A 20,492-nucleotide genomic window follows, 5' to 3' on the forward strand; every position below is an offset into this window, starting at 1 on the left:
TCTGCAGCAAATGCCCACCAGTTAGCTTGGTTTGCGTCATTCAACTGGTGAAATCAACTAGAGTGGTCCCTTGGTTGTCAAAAGGCTTGGTTCCCAAACAAAGCAGCTCCCAAATGCTGCAAACCTGGAAGTAAGTGATCCGGTTTGCAAACGTTTTTTGGAAGCCAAACATCCAAAGCGGCTTCCGATTGAGTGCAGGAAGCTCCTGCAACCATTTGGAAGCCGTGCCTTGGTTTTCGAACGGTTTCAGGAGTCAAACGGAATGGATTAAGTTCGACAACCAAGGTACCACTGTATGTGTTTCACCACAGGCCCTTCCATCTCTGAGGTACCTGGGCCCTCCTCTCCTAATGCCATTTTTCAAGAAGCAAAAGGAGTCTTCAGGCCACACTGCAGAATTCTTATCTTAAGGAAGAAGAAGAAGAAGAAGAAGAAGAAGAAGAAGAAGAAGAAGAAGAAGAAGAAGAAGAAGAAGAAGAGGAGGAGGAGGAGGAGGAGGAGGAGGAGGAGGAGGAGGAGGAGGAGGAGGAGGAGGAGGAGGAGGAGGAGGAGGAGGAGTTTGGATTTGATATCCCACTTTATCACTACCCGAAGGAGTCTCAAAGCGGCTCACATTCTCCTTTCCCTTCTTCCCCCACAACAAACACTCTGTGAGGTGAATGAGGCTGAGAGGCTTCAGAGACGTGTGACTAGCCCAAGGTCACCCAGCAGCTGAATGTGGAGGAGCGGGGAAGCGAACCCGGTTCCCCAGATTAGGAGTCTACCGCTCTTAACCACTACACCACCTCCTTCCCTATATATGTGCTTTCCCTCACCACCCTCCACTGCAAACACACAGAAGTGAGAGGCAGGAATGGAATAGATGCTCCCCACGCCCCGCCCTGCTGAAGAATAAGGGACAGTGCATGAGAAGGGGGGAAACTGAAACCTCTGTATTGGTTGTCAAAGCATACAAAATACAAAATACAGGCAGCTTTTGTCAGTTGAAACGAAACAACTCGAGAGATGTCAGCATTGGAAAATGCAAATATTCAGTCAAACTCCAAAGTATAAAGCACAGCTTGATGCTCGTTACTCTTCCAGCCCACACGGTGTAACATGCAAGTTACAAGAATACCTGAATACAAATCACACCAATTGTGAAGCTTTTAGTAGGATGGGATAACAGCAGCTTTTGATTTCCCTGGCACCGCAAAGCCACCGCCTTTTGGAAGGAGGAGGGAGCAACCCAGAATATAATGGGAATGAAGTGGCAGGGGCAGAAAAGGAACACGCTGTACGCAGCAGCCCACTCCTGAAGTGCGTTTCTGGCCTTGGGTTGCAGACGAGAAATCAGCTGCTTTTCAGCAAAAGCAGCAGCGCAACGGCTTCTATTTCCCCAGGATCAGAGAAGCATTGCATGTAGCAGGGCTGAATCTGGCGGGAATCTGGGCATAGCTGTGACCGTAATAAAAAGAGATCACATCTGCGTAGCTCTTTTAGAGTTTTCAAACCATTTCACGTACACTCTGACCCTTACAACAACTCTGTAAGGTGGGTCAGTATAGCTAGCCCCATATTGCAGATGAAGTGTCTAGAGGAGAGTGGCTTGTCATTTTCATTCATGGACTATATGGAATTAGCTGAACTGACCGGGAGACCAGGGAGAAAAGTCGGTGGAAGAAGAGTGGAAGAAATTTAAAGATTATTTGAAGAAATATTGCAATATTACTGTAGCTAGTTTGAAATGGATTTGGAAATGCGTATAATGTTGTAGTTTTACAGATTATTTTAAGATTAAGGATAATATGAAAGAATGATAGTTAATGGTTAGATTTAAAATAAGTATAGATAAATATAAAATATGTTTAAAAAGTTAGGAAATATAAATTGCTAAAGTTGAAATACAGTGAAATGCAGTATGGGTGGATATGGGGAAGTCACCCCAAAATGATTAGAAAGGATGAAAAATTGTGAAACGTATATTTTCTTTTATATGTTCTTGTTTTTGTTTGTAATGTTGTGTTTTCTTGTGTGTGTGTGTGTGTTATTTGTTGTTTATATATTTGTCTTCATAAAAGCAATCATTTTTTTTGAAAAAAATAATAATAGAGGAGAGCGGCTTGTCTAATAGCATGGGTGTGTATGTTGAATGAAGGTCTCTTTGAACCCAATACGCTGCAGCAACTGTCTATGTTTTTGAGAGAGAATCCAAATGCCGCATTAAGCTTTGCAACATTTTGGTGTTCTCTGTCTTCTATCTTCCTGGCGGTAGGATTCCAGTGGGGGGAAATCTCAGGCCTGCCTTAATAAGTCACAACCTCTGACCCCCTGATCCCAGTCTCATAGCACTGAGTGGCACGAAGGGGAATGCCATTTGCACTGGAAGAATAAAGCTTCTGCGACTGAGACATGGTCAGCTGAAGCTGACCTCCCCCTGGAAAAAGAACACCCCAATTAATTGTTATTATTTTTAAAAAGGAATCTTATTTCTGAAATGTCAACCTGGCTCCACAGCGTGATTCACAAAGCACCTACGGTATTGTTGCACTGGCTCAGTGCAATAAACAGGCAAATCACTAACGACTCAGTCTAGTTAAAAACACAGATAAAAGCCATCAGTGTGCATGGCAACCACATTAGCACATACTGAAATAGACCAGACCACAAGATGCCGTTGCTAAATGGCTCAAAGGATGTTGGCATCCGTAGCCTCACAAACAGGCAGGCATCATGTCCTCAGGAGCTGGGACCAGGTTGGGTGCAGGTGTCCACCAAAGGCTTGTCTCCCCTCAGAGGGAGGCGATTCCCGTAACCAGGAAAGTGGAAACTACGAGGCTATTTCGTAGCCAGGCAAGGGGAGGTTGGAAGCTAAGGATTGGCCTGGGTCAGGGAGGTCTCACTAGCATGTTCAATTCTGTGCTTGCCTTGTCCTGGGGCGCTTCCCATAATGCTAATGTATGGTTACCAGATTTTTTCCAATGAATCCGGGGACACTTAAAAAAAAAATTTACATGCTTTATTATTCCTAATTACATCTACACATCAGGTATACCTGAAGGAGCGTCTCCACCCCCATCGTTCTGCCCGGACACTGAGGTCCAGCTCCGAGGGCCTTCTGGCGGTTCCCTCGCTACGAGAAGCCAAGTTACAGGGAACCAGGCAGAGGGCCTTCTCGGTAGTGGCACCCACCCTGTGGAATGCCCTCCCACTAGAGGTCAAAGAGAACAACAATTACCAGACCTTTAGAAGGCATCTCAAGGCAGCCCTGTTTAGGGAAGCTTTTAATGTTTGATGGATTTCTGTATTTTAGTGTTTTGTTGGAAGCCGTCCAGAGTGGCTGGGGAAACGCGGCCAGATGGGCGGAGTATAAATAATATATATTATTATTATTATTATTATTATTATTATTATTATTATTATAGCTGTTTTGCTGTCTTGAGAAGTCCGGAGGAGCAGAGAAACCTGGGGGGTGGAGTTGGAAGCAGAGTTTGAGAATACGACTGTGGGATGATCACAGATTTGGAAAGGACCCCTTAGGGCATATAGGCCAACCCCCCTGCAATGGAGGCACTTCAACTCAAGCAGCCTCAACTTAAAAGAACATAAGGGTTCCCTGCTCCAGTTCGACTTCTGCCATTCCCAGCGGTCAGGGACATGCTCTCGTTCACGCTCAGCTGCCAGCTCCGCGCCAGCTCTGCTACTGCTCCAGTTGGCCGAGGGGACTGAAGTCATCTCACCCCTCCGCGCCTTGCCCAGAAGAGAAAACGCACACCTTGCGCCCCTCCTGGGCAATGGCTGCCCACCCACGATGTCTCAAAATGAAGGGGGAAGGGGGCAGGAGATCAGGGGAGGCTTGGGAAACACAGGCAGGCAGTGTGCCATTGCCCGGGAGGGACGCAAGGGGCGCAGTTTCTCTGCCGGGCAAGGTGCAAAGCCCTTCTTTCGCACTCTTCAACCCCCCCCCCAGCTGCATATTACTCCAGGAAAGCAGGGTGTCACATTTCCCGGGGACATTTAATGAAATCCGGGGACAGAATTTTTCCAGGGATAGATTTGCAAATCCGGGGACTGTCCCCGGGAAACGGGGACGTCTGGTAACCTTGTGCTAATAGCCTATCAGAATAACGTCATGGTAGGTCCCAGCCAGGACCTGGAGAAAGGTCAACTCATGCCAGGCCAGCTGGGTGAGTCCCATCTTACTTCCCTCTGGTCACAGATCCTTCTAGCTCAGGATGATCTACTCTGACTGGCAGAGCAGCTCTCCAAGCAGCTCCTCAGCCCTCCTAACCTGAGATCTTTTAACTCAAGACACTGATGGTGGAACCTGAGACCTTCAATATTCACGGCATGTGCTCTACCACTAAGAACATACCCTCTCTGCCTCTCCAGACTGAGCTAAACAAGCATTCTTCTTGTCATGGGGAGGCATCAAATGGATGCCACCGTACAGATAAATGCATAGAGGTCCCAGTTCAGCTTGCAAATAAGATAGCTTTTTGTTCTGGAGATTGCAGAAGGCCAAAATACCTGTGGAAAACTACTGAGGTTGAGAGAGACCCATAATGATATTGAGAGCAGCTGCCCGGGGTCATCCTCGGGGCAGCTGAGTTCCAGTTCCCTAAAATGTCCTGAAATTGAATATGCATTTGGCCTAGTTTCCTTACTCATATGTGAGGAGCTTACATCAATCATATAAGTGCAGAAGACGAGTCACTGAATCGTAGCACAATTCATTCTCTTTCCGAGGCAAGAGATATATTTGTTACATAAATGTACATTAAAAGTTCCTGCAGTTCTAGAACCACCAGCTCCCCTGAGAAAGAAGTTCGTTCTAGTTTTTAAAGCGAAGCCTCTGCTTGTTCCATCCTCAGCACATCCTCGGGGATTTGTCCCTGGGCAGGAGATTGTTGTAAAAATGTTGAGCTCTGTGGAGTTAATTTCTTTGGCATCTTGCGCAAGCACCCGAGATGTCTTCACTGCTGCTCCTGGATGAAAAAAAAGGAAGAAGCCAGAGACCTGCCCTTTGTAGTGTTGCAACTGGAGGCAAGACGCATCAGCAACTTTCCCGCAAGTAGTCATGACTTCTTCTTCACGGCCGGGAGTGAATTAATTCCCTCCAGAGACTAACTTGCCTCCGATTCTGGGCGTTCTGTCTGACCCTGATGCCTGCATAGAAACAGCAAAGACGAATGTGAAATCGGAGGAGAGGCAGGTTGGTGCGGAGCGGGCAATTATGGAAGAGCCACACAGAGCTCTCCGAAAGGGGGCAAACAAACTCGTAGAGCAGCCTTTGCCAACCTGGTGCCCCCAGGAAGTTGTTGGACTACAATCCCCATCAGCCCCAGCAAGCATGTGCAGGCACCATTGGGAACACACTGCAAATTGTGCATCAGCAACAGTGTCTCCACCTGCCACTCACCCCACATCACATATGGGGGAAGCAGCTTTGGGATCCAGAATAGACCTTATCAGGGCTATGGGCAAGAGCAGGCATCCCCAAACTTCGGCCCTCCAGATGTTTTGGACTACAATTCCCATCTTCCCCAACCACTGGTCCTGTTAGCTAGGGATCATGGGAGTTGTAGGCCAAAACATCTGGAGGGCCGCAGTTTGGGGATGCCAGGGCAAGAGGCTCCCCAACCCTGGGTTAAGACTTATGGGGGTAGGTGGATAGGTGATTTTGGCTGGGTAAGGTCAGTGGAAGGAGATCGGCATCTCTTCCCTCTCTGTGCATATTCTTTTGCCCCCTTCAGCCCCAATGAAAGCATTTCTCAGGGTTCTCTGGAAAGATGGGATGACTTGACTGCTAAGCCAGTTGACATCTACAGTACAATCTTGCCTTACGTGAGGGTTCGGTTCCAAAGGTTCTGCATATACACTGAAATTGCATATGTCCAAACCCTTGGAGCTGCTGCCCCCATGGCTAGCGGGTAATGTGTGGGGAGGGGGGGAAACCATACTCCCAGTGCCTGTGCCTTATTATTATTATTATTATTATTATTATTATTATTATTATTGGTTTTGTAAACAAGAATAATGTTGTAAAATAAGTATACTAAGTTTTCTCATGCCGTTTGTATATCACAAAAATAGCATAATAAATGGGGAAGAAATATCTACCACGTATGTTTCATTATTAGTGTTCAATGTATAAGTTCTTGGTTCATGAATTGGTTTAAACCAGGGGTAGGCAACCTATGGCCCGGGTCCCGGATGTGGCCCAATCGCCTTCTCAATCCGGTCCGCGGACAGTCCGGGAATCAGCGTGTTTTTACATGAGTAGAATGTGTGCTTTTATTTAAAATGCATCTCTGGGTTATTTGTGGGGCCTGTCTGGTGTTTTTACATGGGTAGAATGTGTGCTTTTATTTAAAATGCATCTCTGGGTTATTTGTGGGGCCTGTCTGGTGTTTTTACATGGGTAGAATGTGTGCTTTTATTTAAAATGCATCTCTGGGTTATTTGTGGGGCCTGTCTGGTGTTTTTACATGGGTAGAATGTGTGCTTTTATTTAAAATGCATCTCTGGGTTATTTGTGGGGCCTGTCTGGTGTTTTTACATGAGTAAAATGTGTGCTTTTATTTAAAATGCATCTCTGGGTTATTTGTGGGGCCTGTCTGGTGTTTATACATGGGTAGAATGTGTGCTTTTATTTAAAATGCATCTCTGGGTTATTTGTGGGGCCTGTCTGGTGTTTTTACATGGGTAGAATGTGTGCTTTTATTTAAAATGCATCTCTGGGTTATTTGTGGGGCCTGTCTGGTGTTTATACATGAGTAGAATGTGTGCTTTTATTTAAAATGCATCTCTGGGTTATTTGTGGGGCATCACACTCCCGAAAACCCACCCAAGTCAAATCATGAGCGCCTTGGGGAAGAATTGTAAGATCTCCGAGGCCAGTCGGACTTCAGCCTGAAAGGGCATGGGTTAATCCACCAGTGTCTGACACCTGTTTTAAACGGGATTGTATATGTGGACCTAAAATGTATCATCGCCCAACCCAAGCCTTCAGGATAGCGAAGCCTGTGCCTTTAATTAGGGGCGACCCTCCACTACTTTAAGGTTCCCCAACTCTTCTGCTCCACATCAGGGAACCCCATCCTTACCCAGTCACCTCCATTTCCACTCTGATCTGCTTCCTCCGCTTCTCGTCGATGGGGTAGGAGTAGAAGACGGCCATGGAAGAGAGCAGCAGGGCAATGGGAACAGGTGCCATGAGAATTTGCAGCGTCAGGATAACCTGGGGGTTATGTGTGCAGTCCGTGGCTCTGTAACCTGCAAAACTGGGGGGGGGGGTATTAAACAGATTATTTATTTATTACATTTATATGCCACCTTTTCTTGGGAGAAAAGCAATGACAAACCTAGACAGCATCTTAAAAAGCAGAGACACCACCTTGCCAACAAAGGTCCGTATAGTTAAAGCTATGGTTTTCCCACTAGTGAAGTATGGAGGTGAGAGCTGGACCATAAAGAAGGCTGATTGTAGAAGAATGGATCCTTTTGAATTATGATGCTGTAGGAGACTCTTGAGAGTCCCATGGAGTGCAAGAAGATCAAACCTCTCCATTCTGAAGGAAATCAGCCCTGAGTGCTCACTGGAAGGATAGATCCTGAAGCTGAGGCTCCAATACTTTGGCCACCTCATGAGAAGAGAAGATTCCCTGGAAAAGAACCTGATGTTGGGAAAGATGGAGGGCACAAGGAGAAGGGGACGACAGAGGACGAGATGGTTGGACAGTGTTCACGATGCTACAAACATGAGTTTGACCAAACTGCGGGAGGCAGTGGAAGACAGGAGTGCCTGGCGTGCTCTGGTTCATGCGGTCAAGAAGTGTCGGACACGACTAAACGACTAAACAACAACATGCCACCTTTTCCTCCAAGGAGTGTGGTTCCCCTCCCCCCCAATTTATCCTCACAACAACAACCCTGTGAGGAAGGTTAAACAAAGAGATGGTGACTGGCCCAAGGTCACCCAGCGAGAGCTTCATGGCCGAGTGGGGGATTTGAACCCTGGTCTCCCAGGTCCTAGTCCTTCACTCTAACCACTGCACCATGAGGGATCTTAAGCGAGCCCTGCCTCTCTAGGTCTAATCCAGGCACTCTCCCTTCCCAGGAAGTGAAGGGGATTTTGGGATGACGTTTGTGGCTTAGCAGCAACAAGGCTGGAACGAGGATGCTTACTGCAAACTCATGGTGGAAATGCCAAGGGAGAGGCCACCTGCGAGCTTGTTGAAGAAAACATAGAACGAGTAGAAGAAAGCTTCCAGGTTGAGGCAGGTGGGGTTCTGCAGCTTGAAATCGTCCACTGAGTCTGGAAGCATGGACCTGGGGGGAGGAGGAGATCAAGTCAGGCGGTTTGCACCTGCAAGACAGTCACCCCAGCGTCAAGCAACACTTCACCTATGAATGAGCAAATCTAAGGTTGTTTCAAGCATTAAGCATAAATCTCAATGTTTTCGCACAAGGTTTGCAGGGAGGTAGTCTGCCGAGCATTCGTTCTGATGCCTTCATGAGGAATCTGTGTCAAGCGAGTGCGGTTCCCTCCACCGTTTTCCTTATCTCAGAAAGTCCACCAGCAAAATAGCAGCTGTCGGTGCAAAAGGGATAAAGCCCAGGGACTCAAACTTCCCAGGCACTCGGGGACTTTGTTAAGCTACATTTGCAATGGACCTCGCAGAGCTGCTGCCAGTCCCAGTGGACAAAATTAGCCCCAAATCAAGATACTAGATGTCCCCAAAGGTTCTGACAACGCTCCCATTTTTTCTCCCACTGCCTTCATAGTATCAGGACTTCCCTGGGCCACCTCCAGCCACCTCATTTTGTTTTGCAGGCGGGCAGGTGTGGAGGACTCCCTGGTCCTGAATGGGGTAACTGTGCCCCTGAAGACCAGGTGTGCAGCCTGGGAGTCATTTTGGACTCACAGCTGTCCATGGAGGTGCAGGTCAATTCTGTGTCCAGGGCAGCTGTTTATCAGCTCCATCTGGTACACAGACTGAGACCCTACCTGCCTGCAGACTGTCTCGCCAGAGTGGTGCATGCTCTAGTTATCTCCTGCTTGGACTATTGCAATGCGCTCTACGTGGGGCTACCTTTGAAGGTGACCCGGAAGCTACAACTAATCCAGAATGCGGCAGCTAGACTGGTGACTGGGAGCGGCCGCCGAGACCACATAACACTGGTTTTGAAAGACTTACATTGGCTCCCAGGACGTTTCCGAGCACAGTTCAAAGTGTTGGTGCTGACCTTTAAAGCCCTAAATGGCCTCGGTCCAGTATACCTGAAGGAGCGTCTCCACCCCCATCATTCTGCCCGGACACTGAAGTCCAGTACTGAGGGCCTTCTGGCGGTTCCCTCATTGCAAGAAGCCAAGTTGCAGGGAACCAGGCAGAGGGACTTCTTGGTGGTGGCGCCCGCCCTGTGGAATGCCCTCCCATCAGATGTCAAAGAGAAAAACAGCTACCAGATTTTTAGAAGACATCTGAAGGCAGCCCTGTTCAAAGAGGCTTTTAATGTTTAATAGATAATTTTATTTCATTTTTCTGTTGGAAGCCGCCCAGAGTGGCTGGGGAAACCCAGCCAGATGGGCGGGGTATAAATAAATAATTATTATTATTATTATTATTTGCCTGAAGTGGCAAAATCTCTTGGGCTGGTTGTGTCAAGGGACAGGTAGGAATTGCAACAGAAAACTCCAAACAGAAAAACTTGCTCAAGCAAATGCAGTGGCAGACTCTGTTATATCTCTCTCGCATGCTTGTTTTTTTCTCACATCCATATGTGTAGCGCTGCATTTTATGAACCAAGTGCCTCTCTGCGAGTTTCTGGAGCCCGAGTGCCGAAATGCTGGAAAGCATAGCACGGGATTTCAGGAAGCTTCCATCCGGATGCGGTCCGCCCTCCCCGGACGAGCCCGCTATTGTTCGGGACTTCCCTTCCGCTCACCATGGCAACAAGTAGAGGACGGCGAGGCTGCTTCCTGCCAGGGCGACCATGAAGACGTAGACCAGGAAGTTGTGGGTCACAACCGTGATAACAATGAGAGACGGGATGATCAGCTGCAGCAGGCAAGGTGAGCAGGAGGAGGAGAGGAAAGAAAAAGAGGGAAAAGAGCCAGCTCATTGACAACTAGTAGCCAGGATGGCTCTGATCTACCTATGCTGTCAGAGACGGGAAATCACAAGTGGGGAGAGTTGCTCTCGCACCCAGGTCCTGCTTGCAGGATTCCTATGGGGGGGGGGGTCTTCTCACAGAAGCATGCCAGTCCGTAATCACACAGATCAAAGATGGGGTGAACTCTTTATTAGCAAAAATTCAACCTCCACAGACTTGGTGGGATGTCAGGCCTAATGAGCACAGCAGCTCTTTCCTGGTGGTCTTCCTTCAACAGTTGCCAAGGCGAAAAGTCCTGACTTCCTCACAGCCATCTAAGTCCCCTCCTCTCCAGGACTTTTCCCTAGCAATCGGAGGCTGTGCCTGTGTGCAGACAACCTCTCCTCCACCCTTTTCATGCCCATAGCTGCCAAGTATCCCGTTTTCTCCGGGAAACCCCCGTTTTTACTTACCTTTTCCCGGTAGTCCCCCGTATCACTTCGTCACCCGTTTTTCTCCGTTATTTTCTCCTGCTGGTGGCCATTTTTTTCTGATTTGCCCTTCTATGGACACCAAAAATGGCCGCCACCGGATTCAAAAGTTGCATCTACGCATGTCCGGAAGTGCATAGATGTGACTTCCGGTGTCGGCAGCATCCATTTTGGGTGCCCATAGATGGGCAGAGCGACACCGGAAGTTGCGTCGACGCACTTCTGACATGTGTAGAAGCGACTTTCGAAGTCGGCAGCGGTCATTTTTGGTGCCCATAGAAGGGCAAAACGACACCGGAAGTTACGTCGACGCAACTTCCGGTGTCACACGGCTGCCGGTCCCGGATTCTGCAGTCCGGGACTTGGAAAGTAAGTTCATGCCTCTTCTGGGAGACAAGCGGGGAGAGGAGTTTGTCGCAGCAGGAGGGGGAGACACCCCTGACTTCACTAGCCGGACTCATTCCTGCCTCTTGGCCTCCCTCCTCTCATGCTTCAGCTTCTGCCTCTGATTCTGGACTGCTCTCTGCCACTGACTCCCCCAGCTCACTGAGCCCTGTTACTTCTTCAGCTTCTGACACCTCCTCTTTCCAATCTGCTCCTTTTCCCTCTGACCACTCGTGGTCCTCCCACTGCCAGTCCCTGGGCTCTGAGCTTTCTTCCCTTGGTGGTTCCCCAGCTGGTTCCTCCCACCAATCCTCTGCGTCCAACCAGTACTTGGCAGGCATTTGGTTTGCCGCTGTGAGAAGAAGATGCTGGGCTAGATGTGCCATTGGCCTGATCCTGCATTGCACTTCTTATAGAATTGTAGAGTTGGAAGGAATCCCAAGGGTCATCTAGTCCAACCCTCTGCAATGCAGGAATCTCAAGACACAGTCTCCCATCCAATTTGAAACCATATCTGTCTCTACTTAGCTTTGCAAATGTGCATTAAAAACAACTTGACCTAAAGTAATTATTGTGAAAATAAGAACTATTTGGGGGGCAGGGGAGTACCAAATTTTGTCCTTGCTCTGGGCACATATTACCCAAATTTGCCCCTGTACCGGCCACCTCAGCTCAATTCTCAGTCATTCCACAGCCTGATCTACAGCTTTACTTGTAGGTATTATTTGTTACCCCTCTGGAATTTGGCATATATTTTTTTCAACCTGACCCTGATGGTTTTCTATGACCAGTTGGCTTTTAACATTATATTAGGCGATATACAGTGTTGTTTGAGGCTCAGCTCTGCAGTCACAGTGCAATATTGGACCAATATCTCTCTTTTGGAAATGTGTAATCTCACTGACTCTCTCTCTCTCTCTCTCTCTCTCTCTCTCTCTCTCTCTCTCTCTCTCTCTCTCTCTCTCTCTCTCTCTCAAAGCACATCATAGATGTGTCAGGTGCTTTTTGCTGACATAGTACTTTTAATCTGCATAGTAGAAAAATTTCAGAGATGCTCCTATCCTGCTTTCTCCTGGCACAATGCCTGGTTGAGAAAGGGGAACCATCCAAGGTTTTTCTCTCCACATCACAGGTTTGTTACATCACTGGAAAATTTATTTAGCTTGTTAGTCACTTATAGAAAAGCAGGAGGGGGCGAGTCTCTAAGCAACTTTTAAAAAGAGAGCATAAAGTATATAATAAAAACAGATAATAAACAGAGAGCCAGTGTGGTGTAGTGGTTAAGAGCGGTAGACTGGTAATCTGGTGAACCGGGTTCGTGTCTCCGCTCTTCCACATGCAGCTGCTGGGTGACCTTGGGCTAGTCACACTTCTCTGAAGTCTCCCAGCCCCACTCACCTCACAGAGTGTTTGTTGTGGGGGAGGAAGGGAAAGGAGAATGTTAGCCGCTTTGAGACTCCTTAGGGTAGTGATAAAGCGGGATATCAAATCCAAACTCTTCTTCTCTCTTCTTAAACTGCAGGAAAACTATTATGAAACTTATGAAACAGACCCAGTAACAGCAGAAAACTTCAGCGGCAGGAAACATTTTATCAACAACAGACCAGCTGACTTAATCCAGGGGTAGGCAACCTAAGGCCCATGGGCCAGATGCGGTGCGATCGCCTTCTCAATCTGGCCCACGGACGGTCTGGGAATCAGTGTGTTTTTACATGAGTAGAATGTGTCCTTTTATTTAAAATGCATCTCTGGGTTATATGTGGGGCACAGGAATTCATTCATTAATAATCATCATCATCATCATCATCATCCAGACCCCTACAAGGTCTGAAGGACAGTGAACTGGCCCCCTACTGCAAAAGTTTGCTGACCCCTGACTTAATCTGTCCAGTGCCTGGGAGATGCAAAGATGTCAATGATGGTGCCAGGCAGGCTTCCCTAGGGAGAGCATGCCATGAGCAGGAAGCCATGGCTGAAACGGCCCCTTTCCTTTCTTGCCACCCTCTGCAATTGCAATTGAAAAAGGCAAAATGCAGGCAAGTCATCAAGAACAGGTCTTGTGAAGGACACTCACCGAGAGGCCTATGAAGACAGCCATCTTCTTCCCAAACCTTACCAGAAACCACTGCCAGAAAGGGATGGAGAGGCAGGCGACCACCTGGAGGCGGAGAGGGGAGAAGAAACTCACCACCTGCCATGACCCAGAGCTCTTTGTCACATGGCTGTACAGTAGTACCTCGGTTTATGAACACAATTGGTTCCGGAAGTCTGTTCATAAACTGAAGAGTTCATAAACTGAAGCGAACTTTCTCATTGAAAGTAATGGAAAGTGGATTAATCTGTTCCAGACGGTCCGCGGAGTACTTAAACTGAAGTGTTCATAAACTGAAGCGAACTTTCCCATTGAAAGTAATGGAAAGTGGATTAATTCGTTCCAGACGGGTCCGCAGAGTACTCAACCTGAAGCGTACTTAACCCGAAGCATGGGTGTAATTGGTTCCAGAAGTCTGTTCATAAACTGAAGCGTTCATGTACTGAAGTGAACTTTCCCATTGAAAGTACAGTGGTGCCTCGCTAGACGAATTTAATTCGTTCCACGGGTCTTTTCTTATAACGAAAAATTCGTCTAGCGAATCCCATAGGAATGCATTGATTTTTTTAAATGATTTTTTTGCCCATAGGAACTCATTAATTGAATTTCAATGCATTCCTATGGGAAACCGCGATTCGCTAGACGAATTTTTCGTAAAATGCATTCGTCTAGCGAGGCAACCTCCGCTAGAAAAAAAACCTTTCGTTAAGCGGAAATTTCGTTAAGCAGGGCATTCATTAAGTGAGGCACCACTGTAATGGAAAGTGAATTAATCCGTTCCAGATGGGTCCGTGGCGTTCATAAACCGAAAATTCATAAACCGAGGTGTTCATAAACCGAGGTTCCACTGTATTTATCTTCCTTGGATAGTCTTAGCCGGCTTTCTAAGAAAGATGAAGCTCAGCAGCTGAAGGAGCAACCCACCTCAGGGCTCCGCCTGGCGACATGTTCCTTAAGCATCCTTCCTGATTTGCTCCTACAGAGCTCAGGCGGAAGTCAGACTTACAGACAATTCCACACTGTCACTATTTTGGGGTGGGATTCAGCTGTATTCCAGCAAATTCAGGCTGTGTAAGGAAAGCTGGTTTGGAGTTTTTGCACAACAAGCCTGCTTCCCCCACAAAATAAGAGTTTTTGCAGTAAGGAAAGTGGTGGCTGAGGGGGCTTCGCTATCCACATAAAATATCTGAGGAACCGGCCGTCCCCCCAACCTGATGGACATTGCCATTCAAACAGTGTGTTGTGCCACGTCACATGATCGATTATGCAGGGCAGGGCTTACCTGCCCTCTCCCCAATATTTTATTCGAGTTGGCACCCCAGAACTGGAAAGTGGGGGACCGACACTCGCTGGATGCAACATCCTCTAATGTCCCCCGCAGAGAAATCAGGATAGAATCATAGAATCATAGAGTTGGAAGAGACCACAAGGGCCATCCAGTCCAACCCCCTGCCAAGCAGGAAACACCATCAAAGCATTCTTGACATATGCCTGTCAAGCCTCTGCTTAAAGGCCTCCAAAGAAGGAGACTCCATCACACTCCTTGGTAGCAAATTCCACTGCCGAACAGCTCTTACTGTCAGGAAGTTCTTCCTGATGTTTAGGTGGAATCTTCTTTCTTGAAGTTTGAATCCATTGCTCCGTGTCCGCTTCTCTGGAGCAGCAGAAAACAATCTTTCTCCCTCCTATTCATTAAATAGCCAACATCATCTAATCTCTCTGCAAACAGATCATGCTGGATCTTCAGCAAGCATTCCTTCTTATTCTTTTTGGGGTGGTTATATGACAACGGACACTCATCCCGATTTACTTGTGGGGTGTTTAAATGTCTTCCTGTTCTGCAAGTTGCTCACAGGAGGCAGTGATGGCCACCAACTTATATGGCTTAAAAGACCAGTGCTAGAAAAAGAGGGGCTGGAAGTCACCCTTGTTCTCTTAGAATGGCAATGGTGCCCACCTGAGAGGTGCCAGAACTCAGTTCCAGTGAGTTCTGGCTGTGGGGAAAAGCCTTGCTCAACACATGTGATTCCCCCTGACCAGAAAGTGCAATTTTGCACACTGCAACATGCAGCCTGCCCTCGCTGCAGACTTGGCTCATAGCACCCTTGGTAAATGTGTCATCGGTGCCTAGATCCTCAGAGTAAGACACTCTCATTTGGAGGTGGCATGGGGTAGTCTTCCCCAACCTGGTGCCCACCAGGCATTTTGGACTACAGCTCCCAAGGTCCCCTTGCAAGCACAGCCATATGATGCTGAAGTTGATGGGAGCTGTGCCTGATGGGAGTTGTAGTCCAGAGCAGCTGGAGGGTGCCAGGTTGGCACAAGGCAAGTCAGGCAATACGTCAGAGAGGAATGGCAAACTAAGCTATAGGATTAAGCCGAAATGGCAAAACTGACCAAGGAAACAAAAACTTCAAGAAAAAATGGGAAGAAATTATAATTTATTTAAGAGACCACTGTAAGCAGACGAAAACATTAGCAGGATTTTAATCTCACTTCTAATGTAACAAACACTATGGATAATATGGATAGATATAAAATATAGATTTGATATAATATGCAGTTGAAAACATTGACATTAGGACCCATGGAGGGGATGGGGGGGGGAGGTCTCGAGATTCAGAGAAATCTATCTATAGTGGTACCTCGGTTGTAACCTGTTCTGGAAGACCATTCGACTTCCGAAACATTTGACAACCGAGGCGTAAAGGGCGGTCTGCAAAGTCAATGCAGAAAATGGGGGGGGGGGGGAAACACAGCAGAAGCCGTTCAACTTCCGAGGCGCGTTTGAAAACGTAAGCATTTACTTCCGCGTTTTCAGCGGAACATGTTTAGTTTCCGAGACGCTCGAAAACCGAGGTACCACTGTATAGGGAAATGTATTTGGTTTTGTTATAAATTTATATTTGAAAAATCAAATAAAAACGATTTTTAAAAAGTCAGGCAATACGTACCAGCATGATGAGCACCAGATGTTGGAAGCTCCCAGGCAGTCCAGCTGCGTGAGTGCAGAAGAAGGCAAAGATTCCCTGGGCAAGCTGTGGGTGGAAACGGAACAGCCTCAGCGAGCATTTGGGCGCTGAACGGGCGAGTGTGGCATGCCACTCCATGCTAAACCATTGCTTCCATTTTTATCCTCAGTGACCGTCAAGGAGGCTGTTTTCAGAATGAAAATCAGTGGTGGGGAAACACCACCTTGCCAGAGGTTCTTTTGGTCAAGCTACACTCACCTGCCCTTACCTGGGGGCAGCTAAAGATACACCTGGGCTGAAAGGGCGTTTTGCACATGCTGCCAATAAGTTGCACCTGCAAAGCAGGGTGCACCTGTGTGCTGGGCGCCAGGCTTTGCAAGCTGGCAATGGACCGTGCAAATAATTCAAGGAAGGTTAAAGGTAAAGGGACCCCTGACCATTAGGTCCAGTCGTGACCGACTCTGGGGTTGCGCACTCATCTCGCATTATTGGCCGAGGGAGCTGGCGTATAGCTTCCAGTTCATGTGGCCAGCATGACAAAGCTGCTTCTGGCAAACCAGAGCAGCACATGGAAACGCCATTTACCTTCCCACTGTAGCGGTTCCTATTTATCTATTTGCATTTTGACGTGCTTTCGAACTGCTAGGTTGGCAGGAGCTGGGACCAAGCAACGGGAGCTCACCCCGTCACAGGGATTCGAACCGCCGACCTTCTGGTCAGCAAGCCCTAGGCTCAGTGGTTTAACCACAGCGCCACCTGGGTCCCTCAAGGAAGGTTAGACGCTGCCTTATTCCAGCATGGACTGACGGAAGTTGCAGCCCAAAACTGGAGGCTAAAGCTAAAACCACATTTGGGGGCTCTTTAATTTAGAAGAAAGGTGAGGAAGAGGCAACAGGATTTTGTTGTTTAGTCGTTTAGTCGTGTCCGACTCTTCGTGACCCCATGGACCATAGCACGCCAGGCACTCCTGTCTTCCACTGCCTCCCGCAGTTTGGTCAGACTCATGTTGGTAGCTTCGAGAACACTGTCCAACCATCTCGTCCTCTGTCGTCCCCTTCTCCTAGTGCCCTCCATCTTTCCCAACATCAGGGTCTTTTCCAGGGAGTCTTCTCTTCTCATGAGGTGGCCAAAGTATTGGAGCCTCAGCTTCACGATCTGTCCTTCCAGGGAGCACTCAGGGCTGATTTCCTTAAGAATGGATAGGTTTGATCTTCTTGCAGTCCATGGGACTCTCAAGAGTCTCCTCCAGCACCATAATTCAAAAGCATCAATTCTTCGGCGATCAGCCTTCTTTATGGTCCAGCTCTCACTTCCATACATCACTACTGGGAAAACCATAGCTTTAACTATACGGACCTTTGTAGGCAAGGTGATGTCTCTGCTTTTTAAGATGCTGTCTAGGTTTGTCATTGCTTTTCTCCCAAGAAGCAGGCGTCTTTTAATTTCGGGACTGCTGTCACCATCTGCAGTGATCAAGGAGCCCAAGAAAGTAAAATCTCTCACTGCCTCCATTTCTTCCCCTTCTATTTGCCAGGAGGTGATGGGACCAGTTTTAATATTGTGCACAGTTTATAAAATTATGCCTGGCATGGAGAAAAGCTTTTCTCCCTTTTTCACAACACTAGGACTCGTAGGCTCCCCCTGAAACTGAACGTTGGAAGGTTTAGCACAGATAAAAGAAAGTCCTTCTTCATGCAGCACATAGCCAAACTAGGGAACTCACTTCCACAGGAGGCAGTGCTTACGGGCTTTCCAAAGGCCTCTGGCTGACTTCTGTTAGGAACAAGATGCTGGACTACATTGACCCTTGGTCCGATTCCTCAGGGCTCTCCTTGTGTTCTTACATTTATGTTCAGGGTGGACAGCAGAGACTGGGAGCTTATGTGACTTGTCTAGCGCAGGACTGGGGGAATCTGTGGCCCTCTGGAGGTTACTGGAGTCCAACTCACATCAGCCCCAGCCATGGTGGTCAACATTCAGAAACTGGACTCCAACAATGTCCCGGAACATTCAGAGCAGATCAAGTAATTCTTTATGCGGGCGCATGATTAAACTATGGAACTCCCACCCACAGGAGGTAGCCACCAATTTGGATGGCTTTAAAAGAGGGTTGGGCAAATTCATGGAGGGGGAGAGAGCTATCGGTTGCTACTAGCCATTATGGCTCGGCTCAGCCTCCACAGTCAGAGGCAGCAATGCTTCTGAGTGCCAGTTGCCGGAAACCACAGGAGGGAAGAGGGGTCTTGTGTTCGAATCCTGATTGTGGGCTTCCCACAATGGGCATCTGGTTGGCCAAAGTGAGAACAGGATGCTGGACTAGACGAACCGCTGGCCTGATCCGGAGCACTCTTCTTAATGTCCTTACCAGGTTGGGGAAGGCTGAGCTTAACCTAGTACAGTGGTGCCTCGCTAGATGAATTTAATTCGTTCCACGGGTCTTTTCTTATAACGAAAAATTCGTCTAGCGAATCCCATAGGAATGCATTGAAATTTTTTGAAACTTTTTTTTTTGCCCATAGGAACGCATTAATTGAATTTCAATGCATTCCTATGGGAAACCGCTATTCGCTAGATGAATTTTTCATAAAACGAATTCGTCTAGCGAGGCAACCTCCACTCGAAAAATCCTTTCGTTAAGCGGAAATTTCGTTAAGCAGGGCATTCGTTAAGCGAGGCACCACTGTATTGTCCACTCAGTGAACAGGGAAGGAGCAAAGGGCTTTCCCATCCCTTGCTATGGACCCTATTAACTGGAGACGCCAGAGATCGAACCTTCGGCAAGCCAAGCAGGTGCTCTACCGCTGAGCTATGGCCCGTCCGGCAAATTCAATGTACCACTGAGCAATTGTGTCCCGCTTCTGCCCCAGGAAAGCCTTGTCCCAGCTGTTACCCAGCCATGGTAGTGCCTGCCTGTTGTTACTGTACCTGGAAGGCCAGCGATGCCAACAAGAAACCTCCAAGGAGCCGGTTGTATGAGCTATGGCTTAGGACAGCCCGCAGACTGGCAAAGAAGGGGAGTCTGGTCTTCCCCAAAGGGGTGTAGCGTCCTGGCAAAAAAAAAAAGAGGGAAGAAAGGAACAGTAACATGGATTTATTTTTGCCATTTCTGAATTACCTTTCTGCACCAGAATGCCCAAGGCAAACGTAATATAATAATAATAATAATAATAATAATAATAATAATAATAATAATAATAATTTATTTATACCCCGCCCATCTGGCTGGGTTTCTCCAGCCACTCTGGGCGGCTTCCAACAGAAAAATAAAATAATCTATTAAACATTAATAGCCTCCCTAAACAGGGCTGCCTTCAGATGTCTATAGAATAGAATAGCAAACCAAGTTGATGGACTTGTGATGCTGAAGTGGCAAAATTAACTGGGAAGCTCAGAAACCAAGAGGGCAAGAACTTTTTTTAAAAAAAAAGAATGGGAAAAGTTTATAATTTACTTACAAGACCATTGTAAGCAAGTTAAAACATTAGCAGGATTTTAACAACACTTGTGATGTAGTGGAAAGAATGGATAATTTGGAAGGACAAAAATGTGGACATATTGATAGACAGCTATAAATATTACCACTTGGACCCATGGAAGGGATGGGGAGAAGTCAAGAGATTCAGAGTAACCTCGGTATTTGGATTTTGAATTGTTTTTTTGTTGTATGTTTATACTTTTTAAAATCAAAATTTAAAAATATAAATAAACTTTCCTTGCAAAGAAACACACACACACACACAGCCTGCAACTAAGGCCCAAACGTGAGCAGCCTACCATTTGCCATTAAGCCAAGATGGCTCTGTGGAGCCTCCTGGTTTGGAAGCAGTCTACCTCTGAACGACAGTTGCTGGGAGCCAAATAAGGAGCGGGGATGGTTGCTCCCCTGGAGCCCTGCTTGGGGGCTTTTTCCAGAGGCACCTGGCTGCAGAATGCAGGAATTTCTTGGACCCATACCAGAGACTCTTTTTAGAATAGATTTAACGCATTTATTTGTTCTCAGGGTGTTTCCAGACAGGATCTTAACATTGCAAGAAGGCAATCCAGAAGTTGCAAATGGGTCATTGGCAACAGCAATGTATGGGTGTGTTTTAACTTTTTCAGAAGCAAAGGTGGGTCATTTTGGACTTTGCAAAGAACTTGCATGCATAAGGCACAGCGATCCCACGATAAGCATCTATCTGAATGTGGCCTGGATCTTGTGACCAGGCCCAGGGCTGAACCTTCAAGAAAAGTCACAGTGAGCGCCAAATATATGAAACAGTTAGATGTTTACCTGGCTGCTCTTTCACTCCCAAGAAGAGGACCAAGCAGGAAAGGAAATAAAGGGAGCCCAGCACTAGGGAGGCGACAACATACGCCGTGCGCTGAAAGGGAAACAGAGAAAACCATTTACTGGCCGGAAGAGAAGAGGGAAGAAAATCACCCCCCACTATTGCTCCTTCTCAGGATGTGTTGCGCACAAGACACATCGTATGG

The 20,492-nt window shown here is 47.4% G+C and overlaps 1 protein-coding gene across 5 annotated transcripts in view; it reads right to left on the reverse strand.

The window, feature by feature from the left end:
- Nucleotides 1-902: 902 nt before the first annotated feature.
- LOC118088409 (sodium-dependent lysophosphatidylcholine symporter 1) overlaps nucleotides 903-20,492 on the reverse strand; it is a 37,827-nt gene continuing 18,237 nt past the window's right edge. For all 5 annotated transcript variants that reach the window (XM_060277376.1, XM_060277373.1, XM_060277377.1 and 2 more), the window contains 8 exons: nucleotides 20,290-20,380; nucleotides 18,942-19,063; nucleotides 15,999-16,082; nucleotides 13,027-13,110; nucleotides 9,931-10,043; nucleotides 8,170-8,313; nucleotides 7,089-7,265; nucleotides 903-5,148 (listed from right to left, as the gene is read on the reverse strand). In XM_060277376.1, the coding sequence (XP_060133359.1) occupies nucleotides 5,106-5,148; nucleotides 7,089-7,265; nucleotides 8,170-8,313; nucleotides 9,931-10,043; nucleotides 13,027-13,110; nucleotides 15,999-16,082; nucleotides 18,942-19,063; nucleotides 20,290-20,380 (858 nt within the window). In that variant the 3' untranslated portion in view covers nucleotides 903-5,105. The remainder of the gene's footprint in view (nucleotides 5,149-7,088; nucleotides 7,266-8,169; nucleotides 8,314-9,930; nucleotides 10,044-13,026; nucleotides 13,111-15,998; nucleotides 16,083-18,941; nucleotides 19,064-20,289; nucleotides 20,381-20,492) is intronic.

This window comes from Zootoca vivipara, chromosome 7 (assembly GCF_963506605.1).
Source record: "Zootoca vivipara chromosome 7, rZooViv1.1, whole genome shotgun sequence".
NCBI classification, from domain to species: Eukaryota; Metazoa; Chordata; class Lepidosauria; order Squamata; family Lacertidae; genus Zootoca; species Zootoca vivipara.